Raw genomic sequence first — 12,786 nt, forward strand, 5'->3', positions numbered from 1 at the left:
TCGGTTGGTTCCTCTCGGGGGTCGGCTTGAAAAGTTGTCCGAGCCGGACCGGCGTGGGCCCCCCGATGATTGGGTAAGCCTTCCCTCTGCCATCAGATCTCGGCACTCGCTGTTGGGGTCGCGGCGCAATCATTCCTCTTTGGGATGTACGAGGTAGAAGCCCCGTCACAGGCGCCATGCTCCAACCGAAGAAGAGTCATTCCCGCCAAAGCGCTTTGAGCTGGACCCCCCCAACCAAGGACCACGGACGTCGGCCACGACGCAAACACCCGGTCCGCGCCCTACGAGGCGGTATCGTGGGTATCATGAGTATCATGGGCGTCGTGGGTCGGCGCGATGTCTTTTGCGGTCTTGGGAAATCTGTCCGACGACCGCATCCTGATGACTCACTCATGATTCACCACAATGGTACCTGCAGGCCCTGCCGAGCGGCGATGTGGGTGTAGCGTTGCATTGTGAGACAGGACTCGACGAGGGCGAGGTCCCTTCCCGGGCGTATCTCCCCCTGGTGTCATGTAAATGATTCAAGCGAGCGGCAGTCATGGTGTTTAAGTGGCTGACGGCCGCACCCTATCTCTGGACGAAGCAAATCACCTCTCTCCCTTTCCCGCAGCCTGAGATTGAGATGAGGGCATTCGGAACCTGTCGACACACACACACACGAATTCTCTCTCTCTCTCTCTCTCTCTCTCTCTCTGTACGGCAGCTGGTGACACACGTTGATTCCACAGAGCGACGACACCTGCCATAGTCTCTAGGAGACTGCGCACTGCCTATCAAATGACGGCTTTCTGAAAGGCGCCTAGAACAAACAAAGCCAAGTGAAGACTAAAAAAAACCCAACTCATTCAAGACGCACAGATTCTGGTTGTATACACCTAGGTACCAACTAAGGCGTAGAGATGGATACTGCAGCAAATTGACCGGGAAGCAGGTCCGCGAGGCAAGGTTCCTGCTACCTAATTTAAGCCTTCCCTTCCCCGCGGCGTTTCGAGACAGAGACCATTGGGAGATACGTGAGGTAGGTAAATTTTATGGAGACCACCGAAAGCCCAGAATGCAATAATTGGCGGTGCTGCTATGCGCTGTGGATCGACGAAACAATGGGCCGAGCGCACAACCTCGCCCAATGTATCTTCCCTCCTAATCTGGGTGTGTCGATACCTTCGCGTCCCTCTGCAAGGTCGGGCCTGCGAAAGAGCCTCAGTCTCCCCCACCAAGGTTCGCTGTAAATGGCCTGTACCTAGACAGGTAGTTGAACGAATTACTATCCAACAATGTGCGAATACGCATAGAGCGCGCCAATCGAATCCCCGCCGCATCTAACCTTCCAACGTCCTGTCTGCCCGCCCTCCCGCCGCGCCATCTCAACCTCCACTCTCACCAACCAACCAACCAACCAACCGACATAATACATAGTACACCACAAACTACCTACGCTGGCACGTCGGCTGCGTTGATGCCATCGCCCGTCTCGTCGTTCATTCCGGCATTCACAAAAAGACGCGCTTCCAACGGCCCTGCAACATCCGACAATGCCATTTATCCAACTACACCCTGCGTCCTCTATCTCGATGATCTCGCCATACCCTTAATCGCGAGCCCCCCCGCCCCAAAAACGTCACTGAACCCACGCCCCAAACCCAAGCGATCCACTACCCACTGCTGCCGGATATCATTCTAAATCGGCCGAGAACCTTACCTGCCTTGCCGCCTCGCGAACAAAACGGTGCGTTCATTCTACCTGGCTGCGACCATGGATCGAGCCATGGACTTGAGGGATATGGATTTTGAGTCGGCCATTGTCGACGACGAAAAGGACGTGGACCTGGCCGGAATTGCTGCTGCCACAACTCCACACCTACTGGGCCGCTCGCCCTTGTCCAAGACGCGCTCCATGTCGGACGGAGGAGGCACCCCGTCGAAGCTCACCCCTTCGCCGCACGTCGCCGCCGACGGTCGCCAGGCATCCAAGGACGACAACCACATCAGGGACACGGCCACGGCCACGGCCACGACGCCCGTCACTCCCCACCGATCCGAGTTTCCCCTCCGCGGCCTCTCGCTGCAGATGCCCATCGGTCGCGACCCTGCATCCCCCGCATCCACTACCCCGTCTGCCGCCTTCACAAAACCCGCACCCCTATCGCCCAAGCTCGACCACTCCCAGATCTACGCGAGCCCGACCAACATATTACCGCGTCGCTCCCGCGGCCTCGACTTCTCCCGTGCCGCCACCAGCCTGCATCACTCGACCCTCGCCGAGTCGTCGCCCGATTCGTCGCCCACGATGGGAGGAAGAGGCATGAACATCCCCGGCCGCAGGAGTAACGACTACGGCCAGGCCGAACAGACAACCAACTCTCTCTGGTCCATGATGGGCAACCACGAGCGAATGACCGTGTCCAGCTCCCTGGGCAGCGCGAATCAACTGGGGTCGGATTCTTCCTCGACGTCCGACGACGACGACCTGATGGACGAGGACACCGATGAGCCATATATCGGCACCCCGCAGACCAACAAGACCACCTCCGCGCTCGGCACGCAGCCCATGATGGCACCGTGGGGAGGCTCTCCCGCAATGAATAGCCTCATGAGCTTCCAACACAGGCAACGGCAAAGGAAACAGCCCAAGAAGAAGCACAAGCTGCCGCTGGGGCTGGGCTTCAGCCCCTCCACCAACGCCGGGGTCTCAAAATCGCCCCCCAACACCATGCCAAAGGATATCTCGGCCCATTCGCGCCGTGAGAGCATCAGTTGGCAGGCCAACCAGCTTCACATATCTGGTAGCGAGGAAGAGCGAGGCGATAACATCGACGGCCTTCTCACGACTCCCAGTCGTGACGGACAGCGTCCGACCGTCATGCGACGCGTTGTCACACGTCGCGGGAACCTGCTGCCCAAGACGAAGAATTTTGCGCGTATCAGAGCGGCCTTGTTTGAGGAAGGCGCCCCTGTAGAGACGGAAACCCAACGAGAGGCCGAAGTCGTTCGCCAGGTGCGCGAGAGCGATGTTGATCTCGGGGGACCCCGTCAGCAGACGGCACCGGCCACGACGCAGTCGTCACCGAATCTCGGCCACCAAGACCAGTCCTTGGACGACATACCGGAAAGCATGATCACCGAATCGGCCCTTAGTCTCTCGGGCAGCTTTAAACAACAGGCCTTGAAGAACTCCAAGGGTACCAAGTTCTGGGACACGTTTTCCGAGTCGAGCAGCATCGGCACCCGCACAACGCCGCCTCCCCCGAACGGCCTGGCCCGCGGCTCGTCTTCTGGCATGAGCGAAGACATATGTATGGACTCGCCGTCTCTCGGACCCACGGCTGGCTTCGTCATGGCCGCCAGCAGCGGCGAGTCTCAGAAGGGCGACACCCCTCTGCTCGCCCAAGGCACGCAGTCGGCGCCCAGTGCCGCGGACATCACACGACGCATCAACAGCAAGCGCCGGCGGGACGACGACAACGACCCGGTCAGCCTCAAGCGCCGGGCCGTCAGCCCCGGCATGAGCGTGCACAACTCGCCCATCATGCAGAGCCCTATGCAGCGCGACCTGGCGCCTTGGGGGTCGCGACCAGGCAGTAACAGCGGCGACCGTGGCGGGAGCGGCGCCCCGAGCGAGTCGGGTAGCCTAGGCGGCGGCGGCACGCCCGGCGCCGGCGCCAATGTCAACACCAACAACGCCAACAGCCGGGCGAACGGTAATAAAGGACGTGTCGGGTTCCAGGGCATGGTCGATACCCACGACGGTCTAATGCGGATGAGCATTGAGTGATTTGTTTGATTATTTAGGACGTCGTCTGGGGAGCAGCGTCGGCGCGGTCTGTATTTGGGGCGTTTTTGGTCAGGGATAAGTAGTGGGTGAAAAGCAAGGAATCAGGGCCGGAACGGCAGGTCACGAAAAGGTGACACATATTAGCATCTTCATAGAAGCCGTCCTCGGCACCACACGGGCGAACACACACGCAAAAGGCATACAACCACGGTGAGAGTAAGATAGGGAAGTCGTAATTGGACGAGGTATCCATTCATCGTACAGAGAGAGTGGTTAGGAAACGTGATAGTAATTATTTTGCCGTGGTATCTTCCCCAACGCCTGTATACGCCTATGATGCACCCGTCAAGCTCCCCCCCCCCCCCTCTCTCTCTTTCTATCCCCGTCCTGTGGTAAATTTGACGCGAAAACAAAACATTCTCAAGCAGCGCGCGGTCTACCCGCGACAAGTCAAACACTCCACATACACATTGTACACGTATGATCGGGCCCATACATCCACCGCACCGTATACTGATAATCCCTTCTCCCCCCCCCCCCCCCCCAGGGTTCGCTCATTCGACGCCGACGCCCTCCTCGGGGACCCGCAGGCTGCCGAGCTTGTCGTCCAGCCAGCGCGCGAGCTCCTCGGCGTGCCGGCGCAGGACAACGACGCCGGCCGTGTTGACGCTTCCGACGCTCGCGAGGCTCGTCGTGGTCTGGGCGCCGACGCTGAGAATGCTGTCGGCCTCGGAGGGGGAGGCGGGCGCAAGGGAGGGCGTGGCGACGCCGCCGCCGTTGGGGTGGTGGTGGTGTGCGTGGTGCGCGTGGGACGTCGCGGACTGGGTGTGGTGATGGTGGTGGGGGGGTTCGGGGGCGTGGTTGGGGTCGATGGACTCGGCGAGGGGCCCTATGCAGACGAAGAGCAGGCCGCACCGCAGGCGGCGGACGACGACAACGCCGCCGGCGAGCTGGACCGTGATGGTCAGCGGCTTCCCTGCTGCGGCTTCTGCGGTGTTGGCAGCGGCGGGGGCGGCGGGGGTCGCGCTCGTGCTCGTGGGGTTGTCTGGGGGCGGAGGCGGCGGGGACGACGAAGAGGAGCCGGGGAGCGCATCGGGGATGTCAGGGGCGGCGGAGGCGTGCAGGGCGAAGAGGGAGGAGGCGACGGTGGCCTGGGTGCGGAGGAGGGAGACGGGTTCCGGGGAGGCGTGGGCGAGGAGGCGGCCGGAGGGGGTCGCGAGCAGGGCCGTGTGCAGGTGGGCGTTGAGGTTGGAGGCGAGGAAGGCCGTGAGGCGTTTTGTCAGGAGGAGCGGGGGCGTCGGCTGGGAGAGGGACATGTTGGGTCGTCGTCCGCTTGTGAGGCGTGAGGGCTCGTCGAGGTGGGTAGTCGCGATGTCCTCTTTTTTTTTAATTTGTATAGGTGGTGTTGAGTGGTGGGTGGGTGTGGATTGGTGGTCCTGGAGGGATTGGGAGGGAATATGAGAGCAGACTGATGGGAGTACGAGCTTGCTGTGTGTCGATTGCTACGGCCCCGGCGGTATTCGCGGACTTTTGAACGGTTTATCACGGTCGGGTTGTCGGCGTGTTCGCAACAAGAGCTCGAGCTCGAGGCCGGGGCTGGGATGGCGATGTGGCGGGCGAAGGACTAATGGTAGCGGAGACTGAGAGGTTCGGGTCGAGGTTGCGTGGCCCACCAAACCGTGCAATCGGAGCACCAGCTGGCAGCAGGGAATGGGTGGGGCACAGGGTAGGTCCTGGCGGCGTTTGTCATCCTACCATTGGGCTGGCTGCTTTTCAGTGCCCGGCGTTTTCCTGCAGCAAACGCCACCAAACTCACGCGAGATGCAAATGTTGAGCATATGTTGGATACACTGCCACGGAACGGAGCCACGAACGAACATCATTGTCCCATTGGGACTCAATGCACTTAACAATCGTTGAATAATGCTACGGGATACCGGAAACAGGCGTACCATACGCATCACGGGAAAACTGAACAAAGGACTGACGCCAACCAGCACTACCACTACACATCACCACCACCACCAAGGGCGGTAGCCAACTCACTCCTCCATGGCCTCGCCCGTGGCAACAGCACCCGCAGCATTGTTCAAAACCAGGAATCGGTACCCGAGGTCGTCCTCGACGTCGATGTACTCCCGCCCGTCCTCTGTCTCGCCCCGCCATCGCCGGTACAGCACCTCGACCTCGTCCGCCAGTGCCTTGGTCCCAACAGCCGGCGCCTCGAGGTCGTAATTGAGCAGCATGCGCACGGCGAGAACCAGGTAAGGCGAGTAGCCCACTCGATGCAGCGTCTCGTCGATGTGGACGTCTTCCTCTGCCGGGCAGGGCGTGGGGCATCGGCACCCACGGAACGTCTCGTGCTGCTGGCACTCGCCGCCGCCGCCGTGTTTGCCCTGGTTGACGCAGTCGACCTTGGCGCACCGCTGGATGTGGATGCACCTGCACTTCTTGCACCCGTCCAGGCTGGGCAGTGGAGAGCCGACCATCATGCGGAAGAGGACGGCGCCGAGGGCCCAGTGCTCGTCGCTGAGCGTGTACAGCCGTTTGCTCTGCCGTGGTTGATTAGTATTGTTTCTGTGAGCGGGCATCGGACAGCAGCGGGTGGCTCTGAGAAACTCACGTTCCTCCCGGTGACGAGGTACTCCTTCCACTGCTTCGTCATGTCCGTCAGGCTCATATGGCCCTCCTTGGGGGCGATGGGGAATCCGATGCTGTGTGGTAGCGGCGTCTCGCCCTTGGGCGCCCCGTCCCGCCGCGCGGGCACGCCCGACACGAAGGCCTTTCCGAACTTGCCCAGCTTGCAAACGCCGTACGTTTCCCTGCCGCGCGGGTGCTGGAAGAAGATGGTCTGGGCGCTGATGCCCCGGTGCAGGATGGGCATCCACTCGGCATCCGTCTTCTTCCAGCGCCGCTCGCCCGTGACCCAGTCCACGTCCTGGCGGTAGCCGTCGTGGAGCCAGACGAGGGCGCGCATCGCGGACACGAGCACGTGCCAGCACAGCGACTCGGGCAGGAAGCAGCCGGGCTCGCGCTCGCAGTCGCGCTCCGCGAGGAGGTTCTCGAGCGTGCCGGCGTCGCAGATATCCCAGACAAGATAATCCTCTGTGGCGTCGACGTGCGGGTGGACCGGCCGCTGGCGGAGGTAGCCGGCGAGCGAGATGATGTTCTCGTGGTTCAGGATATGCGACACGTTGCGGCCGAGGTTGCCGTCGTAGAGAAGGTCCATCAGGCCCTTGACCTGCCGCTGCCTCTTGGTCGTGAAGCTCATCGAGTACTTACCCGCCTCGTAATACTCGTCAAAGTCGTCCATCTTGCGCGCGATGAACTCTTCGCCGTCGGCATGGTTCGGGTCCTGGGCGATGCGCCGCGTCAGCCAGATGTTGTCCTGGACTCTCTTGACGAGCTGGAACGGCGGCTGAGGGTGGTCTGGATCCTCCATCCTCTGTGACTTGATTCAAGATGGACGGACACGTGTCGAACCTATGCCGATGTGAGATTGTGAGTTGATGCGGTTGGAGGCCAGAACATATGGCTTTGCGACGAAGACTCGCAGCAGCGGGAGGCCAACATCTTTGTAGGCCTTTTTTTTCTCAGGGCATTTCAGAGTGGTCTGATGGGTATTGAAACATCTTCATGTGTATAATCCCTTGGTGATCGAAACAAAGAGCGACCTTGGGCTCTTGATGCTATTGTCCTCTTTGATGCAACGGCTGCCGACCTGGCAAGCCGGAAACGGTTGCGGCCTGCGCTTCTTCTGACTTGGACTTCTACTGTAGCATCGCCGCTCAAGTTTAAAGGAGCAGCCACAAACCGACCTAACCAACGTTGTAAACGCTCATGTTCTCTTGGATTCGTGGAGTGGCTGGAATCCTGCACGGCGCTGCCTCGTCGGCCGAGACCACAGCCTGCGAACCCTGGGTCCCCGAACCCGCATCACCATGTAATTTATCCTGTCAGTAAGGGGATCGAATTGTCAAGAGGGACTTGGCCAAACATGAGGAAACATTTCCGACCTCTGCGCCAAAGTGGCAAACCACTTGGCGGAGGGAACCCATGGAATTCCTGGAAACAAGAGCTGTTCTTGAACCCACCATAATCCCATTTTTGACCATCCGCTCCATTGTCGAGCTGTCGCCTCAAGATTAAGACGACGATAAAGATAGCCGAGTGCCCGGGGTAACCCACGTGCACCTCTCAAGCGCCCCCGCCGAGCAAATTAGCCATGGAGAAGCGAAATGCTGCGATTGCCAAAAGTGGGAGGCGCCCACGGTTGCTCTTGGGCGTCTTTGTCCAGGGACCCTTTTTTTTTTCTTTTGCTGGGCCGTGTGTTGTTGGCCAAGACCTGCCGTCTGATCCGGGAGCGTTTGTGCCATTGTGACCTCCCCCTCCTCCCTTGGTCCCTTGGGATCCGTTTCTGGGAGGGTGGTTGGCCCTTTTGGATGTTCCGGCTCTGCTGTTCATGGAGGTCGTGGGAGGGATGCAAGGAGTGCTACTCTGTACATTCTCTCAGTCGTCACTCGTCGATGGACGCAGAGAACCATCCTGCGTTCGGCTGGCCCGTCGAATGACATAGATGGACAGGCACTCAATGCGAGAGGGATGCACTGGCCATGTAGGAGATTGAGGAGGAGACTAGGAGAAGCAGCGATGAGGCCGTTCTGGCACCCCGGGAGCCGCTGTCCGGGTTGCTCGACATCATGCGCATCGTGGTACGGATCAGGGTTGCGCGATTCATTGAGACTGTTTGGGGACGGGGATGCCCGACCTGGAGGGAGGACTCCGTTCTGGCTGTGCCGACTGTGGATAGTGGGAGGATCTCAATGTGGTTGTGAGCCCTCTCTTGGGTGTCTGGCCGTCAGCCACGTTGAGTTTTGACCGAGGCGGTCTTGGTAGTCGGCCTCACATCCACCACCGGCGCGGCTCTTAGTCTCGAGAAGCTGGTGTCGGGGTTTGTGGGAGTGGTTATTAGCGACGAGCCCGCGATCCTTCAGGCTTCAGGAGGGCCGGAACAAGGCCAGCAAACGAGTACCGACTTCCCGCGGCTTGGAGAGGTGCAGGACTTGGTATGGTGGTTGGACGGGTGAGACGGGCGCGTCCGAACCGCGGCGCAGGTGTAAAGACGAGGCCGCGAACCCTCTGGGCCGTGGTCAACCTCGAACCAGTCACTGCCTGTCTTCTGTCTCCTGTCTCGAACAGAGCAAGCGGCAGCAGACTTGGGGGGTTCGGGGGCCATTTTGGGGGGCCTTAGGACGCCTGAGAAAGGGTTCTCACTGGACGACGGAGACACTGGAGGAGGGATGATGGACGAAGGAGGAGGGGATGCACCGTTAGGGGACCCGCTCACCCAGAGGGCTGTAATTAGTCGAGCCAATCAAAGACGAAATGGAACGGGAAATGGGACCTCAAACGCTCTGTTGGTGCGCTAACCTCGACTTGGAAGAACTGGGGCGGCATGGTACGTTGGTACCTGCGTTAAAGGCCGTCGGGGCAGCTTCGAAACCGCCCAAACCACACGGCGTCTTGCCCGTCTGGTCGTCTGGCTCTGCGGCCGGCCGGGGCAAGTAAATTAATTGGATGACCGTACCAAAAGGCAAAAAAAGGCCCCCCTCTTTGCTCCCCATCTTAGCACTGTATCTCCCTGGTCGTGTCAGTGTCTTGGCTCCCTCGCAGATCCCTCTTCAAGCCCTCCACTCCCACTCTCCGAATCTCAAGCGTCACGCTCACGCTCACGTCCTGCGCTCTCACTCTCGCTCTTACATTGCAGTTGCACACACCCACAGCAATCTACCCCGAGCTTCACGAAGCGGTCTCATGGTCTCGAGACCAAGAATCGATCACTCGGCCCGACATATTCTGATCGTGCGAGAAATCCACGTCGTCCGCTCCTTCTAGACAAACGTCTCTCCTCGACCGTCGCTCTCAACGATTCGAAACCCTCGCGCTTTTGTTACCACCCCCTTCTCCCTTTTCAACGTCCTGAGACTCAGCCTTGCAGCCTTCGGTGGCCGATCAAACGCGGATACTCGCTGTACCAGAAAATCATCTTCCCCCTCAACCGGCAAACCCGCCCTCGGCTTCGCTTGTTTTCCCTCTTGTTCCCTCGCAACCATCAATTACAACTCGGTCAAGCCCGAACGGATGGTTGGCTTTTGAACAATCCCGACTCGGCCTTGCCCGCACTGTCGTCACGCCGCCCACGCATCTTGTGCCAGTTTGATCCACCCTCAAACGCCCGGTCCTTCGACCATGCCAGCTTGACAGTCGCGCGGTCCGAACTCTGTCTCTCTCTGTCTCTCCTGTCGCACAATTCAACCCTTCCTACCATTCGACCCACATTCCATTCTCCCTCTCGTTCATCTTCTTCTTTCCTCCGCACCTCGTCCTCGTCCCGTCTCATCGACATCCATCATTCTCTTCCTGATCGTCAAGAAGAGTAACACGGTCGATTACTTCGCGGGCGAGTAACGACGTGTGTTGACGGCAGGTCCGCGTTTCGCCATCACACACTCCTTTACGACACCGGTCCCAGTCGGCCGCTGCCGGCGACAGCTTCATTTTCTACTTCTTCTTGTACCAGACTCGAACCGACTGTGTCGAGATTCCTCGATCCCCTTTTGACCATCGTCACAATCACCAATTTACCCGACTTTCAAGATGGGTTGCCTCAGCCACCGTAAGAAGGTCACTGAGCAACGCGCCGAACAGAAATGGGACTACATTGTAAGTGGCATTCGTAGGCAGACACAGCGCGATCAAGCTCCGTCGCTAACGTTTCGCAGAACTTGAACGACTTCAAGTCGCGGGGATGCCTCACTCCGTTCGCCTACTTCTACCTCTGGCTCATGTTGATCATCTCATTGGCTGTCTACGGCGTCGACATGTTCACTGCCGTCAACCTGCTGGCCTTCGACCGCTGGTCTTCCGAGATCGACCCCGCCATCGACTTCAAAATCTCGAAATGGATCTTCTCCATCTCCATTATCGCATCCTTTGTCAACATTGCCTTTGAACAGTTCCGGGCCATGCGCGTTATGAAGCGGGGAAACGTCGCGGAATGCTACCTCGACAACATTGCCGTTCGCCTCGAAAGTGTCCGTATGGGGAAGGGTCAGGGTTGGAAGCGTTTCTTGGTCTTCGCCGAGCTCACAAAGAGCAAGAAGGGAGCCGAGTACATTGCCTTGTTCACCTACTTCAGTTTCCAATGTAAGCCGCAACCTCACTCTCCCTGTTGCTCGAGTGTCGCTGACAAGTTCCAGCCTGGATCCGAGTTCTCGTCTGTTCCGGCCCCCGTCAAGTCGTCAATGCTTTGACGCTCAAGTCCGTTTACGATGCCAAGCTCGCTGTCCACGAAGCATCTGTCGAGGGCTCCCTGCTGGGCTTCTTTGATAAGATCAAGTCGCTCGCCACGGAGGACTACCAGCAGGCCCTCATCCTGTCTGGTATGCTCTTCACTCTCGTCATCTGGGTCTTCTCAGCCTTGTATCTCATCATGGCCGTCTTCTTCTACGTATTTTTCCTGTTCCATTGGATCCCCAAGGCCGATGGCGGCCTCTCTGGCTACTGCGAGCGCAAGGTCACAAAAGCCCTCATGAAGATTGTGACTGCCAAGGTCAACAAAGCTCTGGCGAGGCAGGAAGAAAGCAAGCGCAAGGCGGCCAAGAAGAATGGAGAGAAGCTGCCTCTCGAAAGGCAGGCGACTCTTCCTACGCTCCCCAACGTCGGCGACCCAGACAAGCTCGCCGAGATGCCCATGTTCGGCCGCAGCGACACCTTCGCGACGCTCCCTGCCTACGAATCTCGACCGGGTACCCCCGGTAGCATCGAGCTCAACTCCATGGACCAAAAGCGTCCGGTGCCTTCGAGAATGGGCACCACGGCCTCGAATGCCAGTTATTCTTCGCGTGCGCCTCTCGTCGGCGGTGCTGCGGACTTTGGCTACCAGCGATCCGCCTCGCCCGTTCCGTCGCTCCCGCCAATGGATTTGAACAACTACCCGCCTGCTCGGCCGGGTACCTCGAACTCTCAGCGAAGTTTTCGGCCCCAACTATCACATGTGCAGACGAACTCACAGGGCTCCATGCGAGGCGGCTTCTCGGAGAGCCCCGCTGCCTACTCTCCCGACGTTATGCCTCCCTTCCCGCCGCCAGTCAGGTCACCCACCGCCCGAACGATGGACAGTTATGGTCTGCAAAGACAGAACACGTACCAGAGTGACCGTTCAACGCCGGCGTCCAGGGCTACATACGACGACTACTCGAGCCAGTCTAACGGACGAGCCAGCCCAGCGCCCTCAGCCTACTCGACTCGTTCTGGCGCGCCCTTGCCACGCGGTCCTGGTCCGCTCAATAACACGCCCTATCAAGCCTATCAGCCATTCAACCCGACTCGAAGCGCGACCGGTCCCGTTCCTCCTCGAGGTCCGCCGAATGCTCCCATGCGGAACATGACGGCGCCCGTGCCTCCTCGCCCGCAGGAGGACTACTTTACCCGCCCGGGCACGTCGCAAAGTCAGAGACCCAGTCCACGCAGCCAGGGCCACGGTTACGATGACGATGTTGAGTCCCAGAGAGACCAGCGATACTAGGTTTATCGGACCGGCGCCTGGTGCTCATAGATGGGCATTCGTCTCGGGCCGGCTGCATTTTTTTCTTTCTCCTTTTTCATAATGTCTTTACGATTCAAGGGGGGCGTTTTGCATCGTTGGAAAGCGTGCATCTTTACGAAAGGCTTCCCATCATATCTTCTTCGCCCACGATCCGGGCCTCACACTTTCCATATTTTGGGTTCAAGTGTTTGGTGGCTCAAGGGCTCTTCATCTTTCTACGACCACCCTTTCGATACCCCCACCAACTCGTTTACTTCTTCTCGTTCGTCATGTACTATTAAGGGAAAGGGTCTACTGGCTACAGAAGCGCTTCAAGAGCCGCTACGGAATACCACAACCGTTGTACTACTAGCTACTACAAGAAAATACTACAGCTTTGTCTTTTGACAAGCAAAAATACTCT

At 59.1% G+C, this 12,786-nt stretch overlaps 6 protein-coding genes across 6 annotated transcripts; 3 read left to right on the forward strand and 3 right to left on the reverse strand.

The window, feature by feature from the left end:
* Positions 1-569: 569 nt before the first annotated feature.
* CDEST_08948 (uncharacterized protein) lies at positions 570-4,319 on the forward strand. The gene has a single exon (XM_062925107.1). It carries the CDS (start codon positions 1,757-1,759, stop codon positions 3,773-3,775), a length of 2,019 nt encoding a protein of 672 aa, XP_062781158.1. The 5' UTR covers positions 570-1,756; the 3' UTR covers positions 3,776-4,319.
* A 1-nt stretch (position 4,320) lies between these two features.
* Positions 4,321-5,397, reverse strand: CDEST_08949 (uncharacterized protein). Its single transcript, XM_062925108.1, has one exon. It carries the CDS (start codon positions 5,089-5,091, stop codon positions 4,330-4,332), a length of 762 nt encoding a protein of 253 aa, XP_062781159.1. The 5' UTR covers positions 5,092-5,397; the 3' UTR covers positions 4,321-4,329.
* Positions 5,398-5,627: 230 nt separating this feature from the next.
* On the reverse strand, positions 5,628-7,340 carry CDEST_08950 (Putative protein kinase). Its single transcript, XM_062925109.1, has 2 exons — positions 6,399-7,340; positions 5,628-6,327 (listed from the first exon to the last, which is right to left on the reverse strand). Exons 1-2 carry the CDS (start codon positions 7,215-7,217, stop codon positions 5,818-5,820), a joined length of 1,329 nt encoding a protein of 442 aa, XP_062781160.1. The 5' UTR covers positions 7,218-7,340; the 3' UTR covers positions 5,628-5,817.
* Position 7,341: 1 nt separating this feature from the next.
* CDEST_08951 (uncharacterized protein) lies at positions 7,342-8,094 on the forward strand. The gene is made up of 2 exons (XM_062925110.1): positions 7,342-7,395; positions 7,444-8,094. The coding sequence occupies exons 1-2, from the start codon at positions 7,392-7,394 to the stop codon at positions 7,872-7,874; spliced, it is 435 nt and encodes a 144-aa protein (XP_062781161.1). The 5' UTR covers positions 7,342-7,391; the 3' UTR covers positions 7,875-8,094.
* A 501-nt stretch (positions 8,095-8,595) lies between these two features.
* On the reverse strand, positions 8,596-9,011 carry CDEST_08952 (uncharacterized protein; the record flags this gene model as incomplete). The annotated part of the gene is made up of 2 exons (XM_062925111.1): positions 8,596-8,715; positions 8,802-9,011. 2 exons carry the CDS (start codon positions 9,009-9,011, stop codon positions 8,596-8,598), a joined length of 330 nt encoding a protein of 109 aa, XP_062781162.1.
* A 325-nt stretch (positions 9,012-9,336) lies between these two features.
* Positions 9,337-12,775, forward strand: CDEST_08953 (Putative potassium transporter Kch). Its single transcript, XM_062925112.1, has 3 exons — positions 9,337-10,498; positions 10,558-10,981; positions 11,035-12,775. The coding sequence occupies exons 1-3, from the start codon at positions 10,433-10,435 to the stop codon at positions 12,360-12,362; spliced, it is 1,818 nt and encodes a 605-aa protein (XP_062781163.1). The 5' UTR covers positions 9,337-10,432; the 3' UTR covers positions 12,363-12,775.
* The last annotated feature ends 11 nt before the right edge of the window (positions 12,776-12,786 follow it).

The sequence above is a fragment of the Colletotrichum destructivum genome, chromosome 5 (assembly GCF_034447905.1).
Source record: "Colletotrichum destructivum chromosome 5, complete sequence".
NCBI lineage: Eukaryota > Fungi > Ascomycota > Sordariomycetes > Glomerellales > Glomerellaceae > Colletotrichum > Colletotrichum destructivum.